This window comes from Rhinopithecus roxellana, chromosome 16 (genome assembly GCF_007565055.1).
Source record: "Rhinopithecus roxellana isolate Shanxi Qingling chromosome 16, ASM756505v1, whole genome shotgun sequence".
Taxonomy (NCBI): Eukaryota; Metazoa; Chordata; class Mammalia; order Primates; family Cercopithecidae; genus Rhinopithecus; species Rhinopithecus roxellana.
Genome location: NC_044564.1, coordinates 43,530,711 through 43,546,587, shown reverse-complemented (window position 1 = coordinate 43,546,587; position 15,877 = coordinate 43,530,711). Strand labels below are relative to the sequence as shown.

General features: G+C 40.7%; 1 protein-coding gene across 3 annotated transcripts in view; it reads left to right on the top strand.

Annotated features, from left to right (window-relative positions):
• The window catches only part of PCSK5 (proprotein convertase subtilisin/kexin type 5), a 466,860-nt gene that overhangs the window by 40,757 nt on the left and 410,226 nt on the right, over positions 1-15,877 (top strand). For all 3 annotated transcript variants that reach the window (XM_030920278.1, XM_030920277.1, XM_030920279.1), the window contains exon 2: positions 835-939. In XM_030920278.1, the coding sequence (XP_030776138.1) occupies positions 835-939 (105 nt within the window). The remainder of the gene's footprint in view (positions 1-834; positions 940-15,877) is intronic.

Here is a 15,877-nt window from a genome sequence, read left to right as displayed (position 1 = left end):
ATGCGTGGTTCAGTTTTCATTCTGTGATCTACATTTTATAATTTGCTGAGAAAATATGGTTGGTTGAGGTTTTGCTCGTTTGCTTTTCCAAAGTGGACAGGGGCTCATTTTCAAAGCCATCCTAAACAGATCTACCTGAGGAAAGGTGTATGTAAATGGGAGGACTGGAATGTTAAAGAAATGGGTAAGATAAAGTAGAACCAACTGTCTTTATACAGGAAACTTAGCTGATTGGTAGGATGTATGATTTTTGTCTTGTTTTAGAAATTGCGATTTTACTTTTAGTTTTACAATAAATGAATAAGAGCTATATATTTATACTGTCTACAGAAGTCAGAAACAAACCAAGTCATGTTATCTTTGTGAATGATCAATTGCTTAAGACATATTTCAAATTAACTATATAAATAATCTAACAAGGTCCTTCATTGTACATTTCTCAGAGCAAACAAAATGCAATGTGTTTTTATAACTAGATAGCTATTTGATTTTTTCCCCCTCTGTCCCACATTTGGGTATAGATTGATATAGAATTACTTAAAATGCTGCATATAAATTAAACATTAAAAGGAGATTGGAGAGGCTAAGCTGCCCCATTACAATCTTTAGTTCCGCAGTCACTGCCTCAAGGACACTCCATTGCATATCACATGTCCTTCTTTAGAAAAGTGATCACCAAGGTTCAGGTAACATTTAAGCGCAGCCAGCAGCTGCATAATTTATGGACCTTTTTCGTTTTGTGTTCCTTTTTAAATGAAAAACAGGAAAACAGAAGATGTTTTTCATGCATTAATGTCTTTCTTTTGTTCTTTCCTTCCCACCCTTCCTTTGCAGATAGGGGCCCTGAAGGACTACTACCACTTCTACCATAGCAGGACGATTAAAAGGTCAGTTATTTCGAGCAGAGGGACCCACAGTTTCATTTCAATGGAACCAAAGGTAAGAAGAACCAGTTGGGTGGGGACCAAGAAGCAAAGCTTCTGCATTTTTCATTGGTGATAACACACTAGGAGCTGATGACCAGCATGAAGACTCAGATTTCTAGAACTGTCATATTATCCTTTGGTCTAGTGTCTTTGGTTCCTCTTTAGATAAAAATAGGCAGTGGCTTGATTTTTATTGATGTGCCACTATCATCTTAGTTGTAGAGCAGCCCAGGGGTATCCATAGCTATGGGTTCTCACGGAGAAGTGAGAGGGCCTAGGGAGTGGGGAAGACAGAGTTTGATTGAGAACAACTGAACTGTAACAATACTATGCCATCTGCCTATTTGCATACAGATCTGAGGTTAACGTATGAGCTCCAGAAAAGGAGGGTTTTCTTCCAGAACCCTTAGGTCAGGGGTACAGATCACTGTGAATCCTCGTGATTTTAGTTGGCATTGATAGACCCACACCATTGGCAGCCTCAGGACTAGACTGTGTCTGGAACAGGTGGGATACTGAGCACAGAAAGGGGAGAAGCTGACTCTTGCTCTTGGGGCTTCATGAGGTATCTTTCTTGCGCCAAGTCCTTTTGGGTTTTACAGACAACATAGCCCCGGGAGAGCCTAGAAGCAAGCATGCTATGCCTAGGTTCTCCCGTTTTAGAGAAGTGGGGCAGCACTGAAATGGGAGATGGGAAGCTGAGGGTTGTTAGGGACAAACTAAAAGCCGACAACTAAGACTCTGAGGTCGAGTTAAGTATCTGCCCTTACTCATTAAGTTGGAGGAAGGAATGGAGTTTTGACTGAGAACTAATTGGCCTCTCTGACATGTCAAGTAAAGGGGAAGAGGGCGCAGCTGTACCAACTTGCCCTAGTTCCTCAGTGGGCTCCCTGTGTATTCCTGATTGTAGGGTGGTGGTGCTTTTTTCCCCTCCTTATGATTTGGGTTTGCCCTAAGAACTCATTTTCAAATGAACTGGTAGATAAGTCCCTACCAGTGTGCGTAGCAATCTCATCTAGATAGCCTCGAAAATTATATTCCTTATAAAGCAAAAAGGCCCCTGTGAATTAATATGCAAATGAGGTTTGCAATATTGCATCTTGCCCTCAGTTATGTGCTGTAGTTAGCTTTGTTTAAATTTTTTCTGGAATATTATGACACAGTGTTCGTGATTGTGAAATTGTAACTTGGCTAGAAAAAGCACATATCTTCTATGTCCCTATTTTCTGTGGGTTATAGGAACATCCCCTAATACATTTTCATGGTCTGTGGATTACATGTTTTTTCCTTTGTCACTATTCGGAATTGAATTTTTCTGGAGAGGTAATCAGTTTGGGACATTCATGAATTAGCTGCATTTTCAAAGCAAAGTCATATTTTTCATCTCTTAAACTTTTTTGAAGTTTTTCTGGAACTTTGATAATTAAAACGATGCTAATTTCAGACCTCATGTACAAAATCAATGTGAATTTAAAAAACCAAGTACTCAGTGGTTTGGGAAGTAAGAACAGAATGTTATGAGGCATTATTTTCATGATGAAGGATTTTCTGAACGTGGAACTATTTCGATCCTTCTTGTTATCTTGGTGCATCTTGGTATTTATTTCTTATCTCAGTGCATCACATGGCTTATGCGTGATCCGACAGAGACCTTGTATGGTAGGACATGTGGTACCTGGAATGCACTCCTATTTCAGGAGAGCGGGGCCATTGCAGGCCAGCCCAAGAGTACATGCTGCACTCCCCTGCCTCCTCAACAAAAATAATCCCTTAGGGTAGAGCCACAACTTACTCTCCATTCCAATGCCATCTGCTCATCATTCCCAGCTAGCATTTACACAAGACAGCCACGGTTCCTACCAGCTCTGCAGAGGGAGAGCCACAAATTGGGGTTTGCCCACACTTTTGGATCTTTCTTGTAGTTCATTTATTCATTGGCCCTTTTTCGAGCCCCTAGCAGATGCCAGGCCCTGTGTTAGGCTCTGGGGTTTGGAGATACACTGGTGCCCTAAGGGAGCTTGCTGCTTTTAGGGAAGACCACCCAGAGCATTGCAATGCTTCTCAGTGTTGGGGGTGGGGGGAGCAAAGGACATTGGGGGTTCCTACTTTTTTTTTTTTTTAATTTTAATTTTTTTTTTTTTTTTCTTACTGCCCAGGCTGGAGTGCAATGGCGCAATCTCAGCTCACTGCAACCTCCAACTCCCGGGTTCAAGTGATTCTCTTGCCTCAGCCTCCTGAGTAGCTGGGATTACAGGCACCCACCACTAACCCCTGGCTATTTTTTGTATTTTTACTAGAGATGGGGTTTCACCATGTTGGCCAGGCTGATCTTGAACTCCTGACCTCAGGTGATCTGCCCACCTCAGCCTCCCAAAGTGCTGGGATTACAGCCGTGAGCCACCGTGCCTGGACTCGTGTTTTTTGTTTGTTTGCTTTAATTTTAAGAAACTTTTTATTTACAGAGAATTTGCAAACATGAAAATGTTACAAAGAATTTCTATATACTCTTCCTAGATCCCCCAAATGTTAATGTTTTACATTTTACTGCAATTAGTTGATTGTTCTATCTACACACACATATACACACATATTTTTTATTTTTATTTTATTTTTGAGACATAGTCTCGCTCTGTCACCCAGGCTGGAGTGCAGTGGCACAATCTTGGCTCACTGCAACCTCCACCTCCTGGGTGTTCAAGCAATTCTCTTATCTCAGCCTCCTGAGTAGCTGAGACTACAGGTGTGTGCCACCATGCCCGACTAATTTTTTGTATTTTTAGTAGAGACGGGGTTTCACCGTGTTAGCCAGTACGGTCTTGATCTCCTGTCCTCCTGATCCACCTACCTTGGCCTCCAAAAGTGCTGGGATTACAGGAGTGAGCCACTGCACCCGGCTGATATACACACATATATGCATGTAATGTATGCGTATATATAAATTTTCTGAACATTTGGGATCAAGTTACAGATACGATGCGCCTTCAATTCTAAATACTTCACTGTGTAGCTATTTAAAATGGGGACATTCTGTTTTGTAACCGTAAGTATAACAATAAAAATCTGGCTATTAATATTAATTTAATATTATCTAATCTACAGACTTTATCCAAATTTTTTGATTGCCTCTGGGGCCAGGATCACATTTAGTTGTCATGTTTCCCAAGTCCTCTTTACTCTGTCATATTTCTTCAGCTTTCTTTTTTTTTCTTTCATAAGCTAGAAATCATTTAAAGAGTACAAGCCAGTTATTTTGTAGAATATTTCTCAAGTTGGGTTTGTCTGTTTCCTCATGATTAGATTGAGGTTTGGCAAGAACATTTTTGGCAAGAATATCAGAGAAGTGATGTGTTCTTCTCAGTGCATCAGATTGAGAGGCACGTGATGCTGCTTTGTTTCATTACTGGTGGTGGTAACTTTGAACACATGGTAAATATTGTATCTGCCAGTTTCTCTACTTTAAAATTACTACAGGCACACCTCAGAGACAGTGCAGTTTGATTCTAGACCTCCTCAATAAAGCAAATATTGTAATAAAGCAAGTCACACAAATTTATATGTTTTCCAAAACATATAAAAGTTATGCTATCCTATAGTCTATTAAGTGTGTAATAATAGCATTATGTCTGAAAAATGTATATACCCTAATTAAAAAATTTTATTGCTAAAATATCCTAATGATCTTGTGAGTCTTCAGTAAGCCATAATCTTTCTGCTGGTGGAGGGTTTTGCCTCAATGTTGATGGCTGCTGACTGCTCAGGGTGGTGTTGCTGAAGGTTGGGGTGGCTGTGGCAACTTCTTAAAATCCAACAACAATGAAATTTACCATGTCAGTTGACTCTGTGTTTGCCAACACAGTTGATTTCCCTGTAACTACGGGGAAATCACAAAAGATTTTCCTGTAGCATGCAATGCTGTTGGATAGCATTTTACCCACAGTAGAACTTCTTTCAAAATTGGAGTCAGTCTTCTGAAACACTGCCACTGCTTTATCAACTAAGTTTATGTCATATTCCAAATTCTCTGTTGTCATTTCAACAATGTTCACAGCATCTTCACCAGTAGATTCCACTTTCTTTACTCAACCATAGGAAGCAATTCCTTACCTGTTCAGATTTTATCATGAGATTGTAGCAATTCAGTCACGTCTTCAGGCTCCACTTCTAATTCTAATTCTCTTGGTGTTTCTATCACATATCACATCTGCAGTGACTTTCTCCACTGAAGTCTTGCATTCCTTAAAGTCATCCATGAAGGTTGGAATCAACTTCCTCCAAACGCCTGTTAATATTGCTATTTTGACCTCCCCTTATGAATCAAGAACATTCTTAATAGCATCTAGAATGGTGAATGCTTTCCAGAAAGTTTTCAGTTTACTTTTCCAGATCCATTAGAGGAAACACTATCTATCAGAGTGGTAGCCTTATAAAATCTATTGCTTAAACACATTTGAAAGTAGAAATTACTCCTTAATCTATGGACTGCAGAATGATATCGTGTTAGCAGGCATGAGAATGGTAATCTCCTTGTAAATTTCCATCAGCGCTCTTGAGTGACAGGGTACATTGTCAGTGATCAGTAATAGTTTGAAAGGAACCTTTTTTTAGTGATAGGTCTCAACAGTTGACTGAAAATATTCAGTAAACTGATAATCAGTTGTGCTGTCATCCAGGCTTTGTTGTTCCACTTACGGAGCACAAGCAGAGTAGATTTAGCGTAACTCTTTTTGTTTTTGTTTTTTTTTAAACAGAGTCTTGCTCTGTCACCCAGGCTGGAGTGTAATAGCACGATTTCAGCTCATTGCAACCTCTGCCTCCCGGGTTCAAGCAATTCTCCTGCCTCAGCCTCCTGAGTAGCTGGGATTATAGGCATCCACCACTATGCCTAGCTAATGTTTGTATTTTTAGTAGAGACGAGGTTTCACCATGTTAGTCAGGCTGGTCTCGAACTCCTGACATGAGGTGATCCTCCTGCCTTGGCCTCCCAAAGTGCTGGGATTACAGCTGAGAGTCACCACACCCAGCCCTCCATTTAGCATAATTCTTAAGGGCCCTAGGAGTTTTTAGAATGGCAAATGAGCGTTGGCTTCAATTTGAAGTCACCAGCTCCATTAGCCCCTAACACGAGAGGCAGCCTATCCTTTGAAGCTTTGAAGCCAGGCACCTGCTTCTTTCTAGCGTGAAAGTCATAGGTGGCATCTTCTTTCAACAGAAGGCTGTTTTATTTCATCTACGTTGACAATCTGTTGTTTTGTGTAACTGTCTTCATCAGTGATCTTAGCTGGATCTTCAGTATCACTTGCTGTAGCTTCTCATCAGCCCTTGCTGCTTCACTTTGCACTTTTAAGTTACAGAGACAGCTTCTTTCCTTAAACCTCATGAACCAACCCCTGCTAGCTTCATACTTTTCTTCTGCAGCTTCCTCACCTCTCTCAGCCGCCTTAGAATTGGAGAGTTACAGCATTGCTCTGGATTAGGCTTTGGCTTAAGAAAATGTTGTGGCTTGTTTGATCTTCTATCCAGACCACAAAAACTTTCTCCCTATCAGCAATAAGGCTGTTTCTCTTTTTTCTTTTTTCTTTTTTTTTTTTTTGAGATGGGGTCTGGCTCTGTCGCCCAGGCTGGAGTGCAGTGGCCGGATCTCAGCTCACTGCAAGCTCCGCCTCCCGGGTTCACGCCATTCTCCTGCCTCAGCCTCCCGAGTAGCTGGGACTACAGGCGTCCGCCACCTCACCTGGCTAGTTTTTTGTATTTTTTAGTAGAGACGGGGTTTCACCGTGTTAGCCAGGATGGTCTCGATCTCCTGACCTTGTGATCCGCCCGTCTCGGCCTCCCAAAGTGCTGGGATTACAGGCTTGAGCCACCGCGCCCGGCCTGGCTGTTTCTCTTTCTTATCATTTATGCGTTTGTGAGAGTAGCACTTTTTAATTTCTTTTAAGAACTTTTCCTTTGCAGTCACAACTCGGCCAAGTAAGAGGCCTGGGTTTCTGCCTATGCTTGCTTTCGACATGCCTTTCTCACCAAGTGTAATCATTTCTAGCTTTTGATTTAAGTGAGACCAGAGTGACTCTTCCTTTTGTTTGAACACTTAGAGGCTATTGTAGGGTTATTAATTGGCCCAATTTCAATATAGTTGTGTCTTAGGAAATAAGGAGGCCTGGGGAGAGGGAGAGAGAGATGGTGAATGGCCAGTCAGTCTAGAGCAGTCAGAATAAACGCAACATTTTTTGATTAAGTTCACTGTCATATGGGTGTGGTTTGTGGCACCCTAAAACAATTACAGTACATCAAAGATCACTGATCACAGACCACCACAACAGATATGATAACAATGAAAAAGTTTGAAATATTGCAATAATTACCAAAATGTGACACAGACACACGAAACAAGCACACGCTATTGGAAAAATGGCACTAACAGGCCAGCTCAGTACAGGATTGCCACAAGTCTTCAATTTGTAAAAAGCGCAATATCTGCAAAGTGCAATAAATAGAAGTGCAATAAAACAAGGTACACCTGTATTTCCCCTTTCCCAATTAATAAGTGTTTTATGGGAAAATACTTAGAGACTGCAAATTTCTACAAGCTCATTTTTGATTTTTTTACTCCCAGCTGACTTCATTGGGCATATAAGGCAGTGTTGGTGTGACTTGATTTCTTGGGCAGTTCTCCTTTTCTTTGATCTTGGGTGTGGATAGGGTGGGTAATTTGTGTGCCGGAGTGGAGGTACATTTGTGGGTTTGGACCATGTGAAATGGCTTCGTGGAAAATCGGTGATGCAACCTTAAAGTTATTTTCGATCACCACCTTCTCAAGAAAGGAAAAACACATGAGTGAATCGTAGGGGATACACACACTAAACAGATCCCGGCTTTTACTTACTATAGTAAATTGCACACTCCTTTTTTCCCCCTCCTTTTATTCTTTACCTACAAAGCTCCAAAGAAGGAAATGCAAAAGTAGCCACATTGTAAGAACAACCTTCTTGGTGCTAAGAAAATGATGTGGTCAGTTTGGGCACATGAGCCCAGAGAACAAGAATAGCCTTGACTCACACATATAATGTGTGTTAACATTATGTTATGATTAACTTTTTAAATGACAGAGATTCACAGACTTCTAACATACTAACATAGAAGCACTAGGGCAATAATAACACAGTTTTGTAGAAAGTGCTGTTATATTTTAAAGCAGTCTGCCCAATAAGACTTTCATCCTTCTTGTCCACATCTTTCTTTTTGACTCACCAACATTTCTCCCAGAGATCTAAGCTAAATTTTAGAAACAATAGTCTGAGTTCACGTCCTCAAAGCCTCTTACTAGTCTGTCTATAAATTTTGGCCAGCCACAGACATTTGGGTCAAGGACAGTGTTATCTGTAGGAGAATATTGGATGGAAGCTCTTTAGTAGTTGCTCACGGAGTTGGAAGGGTGTGAGAGGGGGCGTGAGGAGAAGATCGTTTTCTTTCATTTTCCTTCCCCTTATCCAAAACCAGAAAAACTAAAATCCTAACTTTTCTAGTAGGGTAGGGCATTTTTGACTTTTAAAAGTAAAACCATAAACTGCCATTAAGTTAGACACCCATGTCCTATGCATATGTAGTTAATTACATAAGCATGGCTTCCCCTTTTTCCCATTAGATTTTATCTCGAAGGTTCTAGCCTATCAATCTTTTATCTTTTCCAATCCTTTTTCTATCCTCCAGTCTATTGTGGGTCATTTTTTATCCTAAGACTCGGACAGTGTCACTCCCTCCGATATGTCAGCGATGGGCATCTCCCATCTTGTTGCTCCCTATGTTCACCTCAGCCAGCCTGCCTCATCACGTGGATGTGTGTGGCTGCGTTTCTCACTTGGAAAAGTTATTCATATAACATTACTTATTGTGGAATCACAGACTCCTTAGAATTAGAGTTGATTTAGTCTTATCACTTTATCCAATGCTGCCATACCATCCGTTGTATTTCTAAAAGGAATTTTTTTCAGATGTTTGAACATTTCCAATGAAAGAGGCTTCACCATCAGACAGGGCAAACATTTCTATATTTTAAGAGGTTTAACTTGTTAGTTATAATCTGCTTGCCTGTAATATCTACCCATTGAGTCTACTTTTGCCTTCCAGAATTCTATACAGTGTTAAATCCATTTCTTCATAATAGCTCTTTAAATAGTTGAAGCCCTTTGTTTATTCTCTTGGAAAAGCAATTGTCTCCTTATAAGTGTGGTCCAGCATCAAGTTCAAGGCTTTAGCTTCCCATTTGTTACATTTATCCGTAGCCATTTCCTCTGAAGAGAATTTAAAGCAGAGCATTCAAGCATTGTGCAATGAGGAAAGGGCATAGGAAAAGGACAGGAAGGGAGAAATGAAGTGATTGGATGTAGCTGGCAGGATTAGATGAAATCAGACCTGTGAAAGAAGAAAAGCAAGTTCAAGTTTCCTACTAATTCAGGTTGGTGCCTGTTGTGCTCAGGATTAGATTTTCAGGTGCCTGAGGTTTCTCTTTTTGCCTCAAGAGTAAAATAGGTGTGATGGAGTAACTGCAGTACAGGAGCACTTCCCTGTACATAATGGAGAGGTTGTGCGCATCTATTCCTCATCAGTCGAATTTTATTTCCCCATGGATTCACTTTATAATTTCAGAAGTATTTTTTCTTTACTACTAATTGATCTGCAGTTGATCCATGGAGGCAACCATCACATTTGCTATCTCTTTCCTGAACTTGGAGACGAAACCATTTGCGAGCTTTTTATATACAGTTGATCTACTAGGTGAACTTTGGAGTTAAAGAACCTTATTTGGTTAAAAATAAGTATTCAGAAGTGTGTGAGGTCAATCTTACATGGCTTACATTGCTACCATGCCTCTTCATTAACTGTGGCCATGCCTTTTCACAAATAATATTTCATGGGGTCTAGCATAGCTTCGAAATGAGTTTCACCTGGAGTTCAAGTGCTTCCTGTGCAGGCCACTGCTTCATTGCCTCTCTCCCAGCCTGCCCTCCTTCCAGCGGGCACTCCTGGGTGTTTTCTTTGGCAGGTTAACATGCTGCTCTTCAGTTTTAAATGCGATAATGACTTAATGTTTGGGCTTTCTTTTGTGCAGTGCAGTTTTATAAGTGTAATATAACAATCCAGGGTTTGTGCTCATCCAGCTGTGTGGGCTGATCCAGGGTGTGTTGAGATCTGTGGCTTTGGCCTTGTGTTCCTGCACAATGAGGGTGGCTGTGTTTTCTTCAGGTAGGTATCTGAGGCTTTGTGTGGTTGCTTAGGAATGGTGATTTCACGTTTGCCTCTCCTCATCTTACTGGTAAGTAAAAATGGTTACTAAATATCCTGAGAATACACTATATTCTGGAAATAGCATGGGCTTGGATCCAATGACAAGCAGAGAGACTGCGGACATGCTGATCAGGAGGGACTTAGGGCAGCTTTCTCGTTTCAGGCTACCTTTTTTGCCATGTTTTCACCAGCTATGAATGCGAATCATTATAGCAAATCCCTCTCTTTAGCATTTGATAGCATTTCTGAGTCTTTGCAAATCCCACTAGAATGCATACACTCTCGGGAGAAGCCTTTCAGCCTTAGGTTAGCCCTTGATCCATTTATGGTGACACGATGACGACGAAGGTGGAAGAGACCTCAAGAAGCATGTGGGTGCCAGGTCCACCGTGTTCTCCACCTCCCTGTCCTATCTGTTTTGTTTCCAGGTCTCCTAGGTGTCTGGATGGTCAGAAACCAGAGGGTCAGATTGTGCGCTGCTGGAATATCTGATGGGGACGTTTAGATCAAAGACCCAATCTCTTATAGGCAGAAGTAAATTATTTAAAAAATGATTTCTCAGCTACTTTGGCAAGGCTGCCAGATCTTTATTAGAGAGTACTTGGCAGTACTTCACTTCGAAAGGTCATAAACTCACATGCCTCAAGTGGGAGTGCAGGTAACATGAGTGAGTGAGAAGGGCCGGGCAGAAGATCACCAGGCATGCGCCAAAGCGTAGTGCCCTCTGCCTGCACAGAGCAGCTGCTACACAGCTGCAGCCCATTGTCCTCAGGCCGCGGAGCTGACTTGGTGTTGCCAATTTAAAAGGACCTGCAAGTCTTGAGTTTTACATATCGTTTTCCATTTTTAAACGTTGGCAACTAGTTCAAAAGTTTAAAAATATTTGTATGGACCAAAGGAAACACATCTTTGGGGCATCCCAGTTTGTGACCCCTTGGGTTGGCTGTGTTGGGAGAAAGGGAGAAAGGCGTAAACGACAGATCTCATCACTTTGATGATTTCGCTTTGGTCTGATGCTCACATGGACACACAATATTAGTTTTGTCAGTTATGTACCACAGTGAGGGCTCCAAAATGGTTTCTCTCTGTGCCTTTTTAGTCTTCAGATTGAAATATGAGTATCAGGCAAAACATAACAGGCTCAGGTCTTGCAAGTTGTGGCGCGAAGGGTGCCAGTGATGGTGGCAGAAGGTGGAGGGCTTATTCCAGTTCTCTTCTGCTTCCTCCGGTTTTTCACTGACATCTACAACTGCCCTGGGAGATAGGCTTAACAGACTTGTTTGAGGAAGCGCCATAAGTTAAAGCAAAGAACAAATAGGAAATAAAAGTGATGGCCATAAAAACAGGAAGAAAAGTATGATGAGGGGAGGCAGGTTATGGATTTTGCATAATCTCTTTAGCCACTTGAAGGAAAGATACTAACTGTAAAATCTTTACTTTTTCTAGTTGATGTGGTATTTCTTTTCTTTTCTTTTCTTTTTTCTTTTTTTTTTTTTTTCGAGATGGAGTCTTGCTCTGTCACCCACGCTGGAGAGCAGTGGTGCGATCTTGGCTCACTGCAGCCTCTGCCTCCCGGTTCCAGCGATTCTCCTGCTTCAGACTCCTGGGTAGCTGGGACTACAGGTGCACGCCACCACACGTGGCTAATTTTTGTATTTTTAGTAGAGATGGGGTTTCACCATGTTGGCCAGGCTGGTCTCGAACTCCTGACCTCAGGTGATCCACCTGCCTGTGCTTCCCAAAGTGCTGGGATTATAGGCATGAGCCACCATGCCCGGCCTATGTGATATTCCTAAGATGTCAGATTCTAAAAAGGTAGCTGTTGAAACTAGAAAATGTAATGATAACATTCTAAATTTCTAGATAGGTACTAAGAAGGGAATTTTGAACCTATAGTTTCTGTTGAAATCTTGGCCAAATTAAGATAAAATAAGCAAATCTAGGGAGTAAGTGGAAACAGCAAACAAACAAAAACCCAGCAACAACAAAAAACTCAAAGCCATTTTAATTGTCTGGCTTTGAAGAGGAATTGTACTAATTCATGTCTTTATTGTCTTTATTTTAATGAATGCAAGAGTAAATAAGAAATCCAATTAAAACACCGCCATTGAAAGGACGTTATTTGTTAATGAAATGCTTGCAAATTTTATTTGTGTGCTGAGTTCTTCCAAATACCAATCAATCCTTACAATACAAAAGGAGGCAATATGACGCAGTGGAAAGAACCTTTGTGTTTTAGTTCTTACTCCCATTCCTATAGGATGAGCTTTACCTATCAATCTTCTCTCACTTGAAGACTTCCGGTTTTCATACATATACTTAGAGAAGTACACAGTATAATGCAATATAATGAATTGTACGTATAAGAAAAGATCAAAAGTGTAAGTTAAATCCTTGTAACAAAATAGTAAGTTGCCATTAAAATAATGTCATAAATGTATACATTCAGGTAAGGAATGATCTCCAAAATAATATGTAGGCTGAGTGTGGTGGCTCATGCCTATAATCCCAGCACTTTGGGAAGCTGAGGCAGGGGAGGATGACTTAAATCTATGAGTTTGAGACCAGCCTAGGCAACATAGTGAGACCCTCGTCTCAACAAAAAAGAAAAAAATCAACTGGGCGTAGTGGCAGGGGCCTTTAGTCCCAGGTGCTTGGGAGGCTGAAATGGGAAGACCACTTAAGCCAGGAAGGTTGAGGCTGCAGTGATCTGAGATTACACCACTGCACTCCAGCCTGAGTGACAGAGTGAGACCCTATCTCAAAAAAATATATACACACATACACACACACACACACATATAGACACACACATATATATACACACACATATATACACACATATACACACACACATACACATATATATACCCACACACATATATACACACACACGTATATATATATAAAGTTTTAAAAAGCAGTATATGAAGAGAGTAGAAGATGAAGATATGTTCCCACTTATGTTTTACGTTTAAACAGAAAAGACCTGTGTGTGTATGGCTATCATTTTATGCAGGATAGGTTTGGAAGGATGCACATATGCATAAAACTAACTCTTAACCTTTCCACAGTGCCTGATTTTTAAAAACGATAGTAAAATTTCTTTTGTTGAAACATCAAAGCAACAGTGCTTTGCTGTTTCAAAACTAATGGATATATTTCTGTTCTTATCCGACTGCACCATGCTCTTGACATCATGGTTGATAATTTGCTCCTTCTTGAAAAAGTTGACTTGTTTCTTGAGAGCACATTCCCTGAGTTTTCTTTCTGTCTTTCCCCTTGCACCTTCTGTCTTTGTTGAGGGCACCTTTTCTACCTCATGTGTAAAATTTGGAGAGCCCAGGGCTCAGTCAGCTCTGTTCTTTCCCTAGAGGAATTCATTCATTTCCATTGCTTTAAATCACCATTATGCTGGTGTCCTTGCCTCAAATTTCTATCACTGTTTACTTTCCTGACATCCCCAACTAGATAGTTAATAAGCACCTAAAATGTCATAATAAAAATAAGATGTCCGGGCGCGGTGGCTCACGTCTGTAATCCCAGCACTTTGGGAGGCCGAGGCGGGTGGATCACCTGAGGTCGGGAGTTCAACACCAGCCCGACCAATATGGAGAAACCCCGTCTCTACTAAAAATACAAAATTAGCTGGGTATGGTGGTGCATGCCTGTAATCCCAGCTACTCGGGAGGCTGAAGCAGGAGAATTGCTTGAACTCGGTAGGTGGAGGTTGCCGTGAGCTGAGATCACGCCATTGCACTCTAACCTGGGCAACAAGAGCGAAATTCCATCTCAAAAAATATAAATAAATAAATAAAATAAAACATATAAAAATATAATAATATAAGAATAACATATAAGATATATGTTATACATATATAATAAAATATAATAACATATAAGATATAATAATAAAAATAACATACATGGAACTTTTACATTTCTACCCATCACCATAGTCCCCAAGCCTTTTCTTTCCCAGTAAATAGCACCATGATTTATCCATTTTTGCTGAAGCCAGAAATGGAACAGAATCATTCTTGATTCTCTCCCTTTCCCTCGTTTCTCCTCATTGAGTCATCAAGAGATATTGTTGGCCCCACCACTAAAATTTATCTTGCAGCTATGAATCTGTGGACTTTCTCCCCCTGCACTGCCACCATCCTGGTTAATCCCACCGTCAGTGTTGACCTGGTTCACAGCAATTGCCTCTACTTCCACTGCTGTTCTTCTACAGTCATTCGCCACAGAGAGTAAATTTCCAGAGTTCAAAAGAGATTTTTTTAAATGACTTTCCATTGATTCTGAAGTAAAATCCATTTTTTTTAAGTTATCTTCAAAGGCCATTATGATCTAGCCTCTTTCTACCTCTCTGAGTTAGTCTTTGACACACCTCCTTTTTGCTCATCACACTTGGCCATATCTCTATCTCTCTTTCTGTCTCAAGCCCTTCCCTTTGTTCCCTTTGCCTGGAATATGCTTCCTTTGGTCTTTGTATGATGGATGTCTTCTCAGCCTTCATGTCACTTCCTTTGAAAGACTTCCCCCAATATCCTTGCTAAAGTAGATCTTTAATCTCACCTGCCCAACTCCTGTCTGCCTTCAGCATGTTAATTTCCTCTTTGGTATCTCTCTGAATCCAAAACTATATATATATATATATATATATATTTGGTAACTGTTGGTTTTCTCGTTCTAGGGTATAAATTCAATGGAAGCCATGCATCTTGTTAACTGTGATATTCCCATGGCCTGGAACAATATCCAGCACGTAGAAAACCTTCAATAGAAGAATAAAAGAATGAATAAATGACGTTTGAAATTAATTTTAGAAGATAAGTGATAGAGGCAATAATAAAGCTTGGAGCTGTAATTTTTTTCTTTGTTCTCCTCGTATTGACATCATTTTGTGGTGACATACACAGTACTGTCTCATTTAAGTATAGACATTAGAGCAGCTAGTTGGAGAGACACTGTTATAAAATGAAAGTGCATCAGTTGTATTTAGGATATTTGGATTCTGGTCTCAGCTTTACTGCTAGCTCAGCGTGGCTGTCAGCATGCCACTCGCCATTGAGCTTATTTCACTTGTAAAATCATGGAGCAGATGAGCTGCTTTCTAATGTTCATTCTGATCCATTAATTACTGTCTTGAATCAGTGTCCCTTGTGATTTTACTATTAGTCCACATTGCCATCATATCGCTTTTTTCATATTCTCTGTTTTAGTTTCTTTCCAAACGTTCTCCTTCTGCCTTTTTCCTCAATAATTATTTAGAATACTTCTTTTTTTGAGTCGGAGTCTCACTCTGTCACCCAGGCTGGAGTGCAGTGGTACAATCTCCGCTCACTGCAACCTCCGTCTCTCAGGTTCAAGTGATTCTCCTGCCTCAGCCTCCCAAGTAGCTGGGACTACAGGCACCCACCACTATGCCCGGCTAATTTTTTGTATTTTTAGTAGAGACTGGGTTTCACTATGTTAGCCAGGCTGGTCTTGAACTCCTGACCTCGTGATCCACCCACCTCGGCCTCCCAAAGTGCTGGCATTACAAGCGTAAGCCACCGCGCCTGGCCAATATTTAAAATATTTCTTAGCACTCTGAGCTCTTCCCCAGACACTGTTTTGCCTTAAAAGGCTAATTTTGCAGTTAGACTTGAGATTAACTTGGTTAG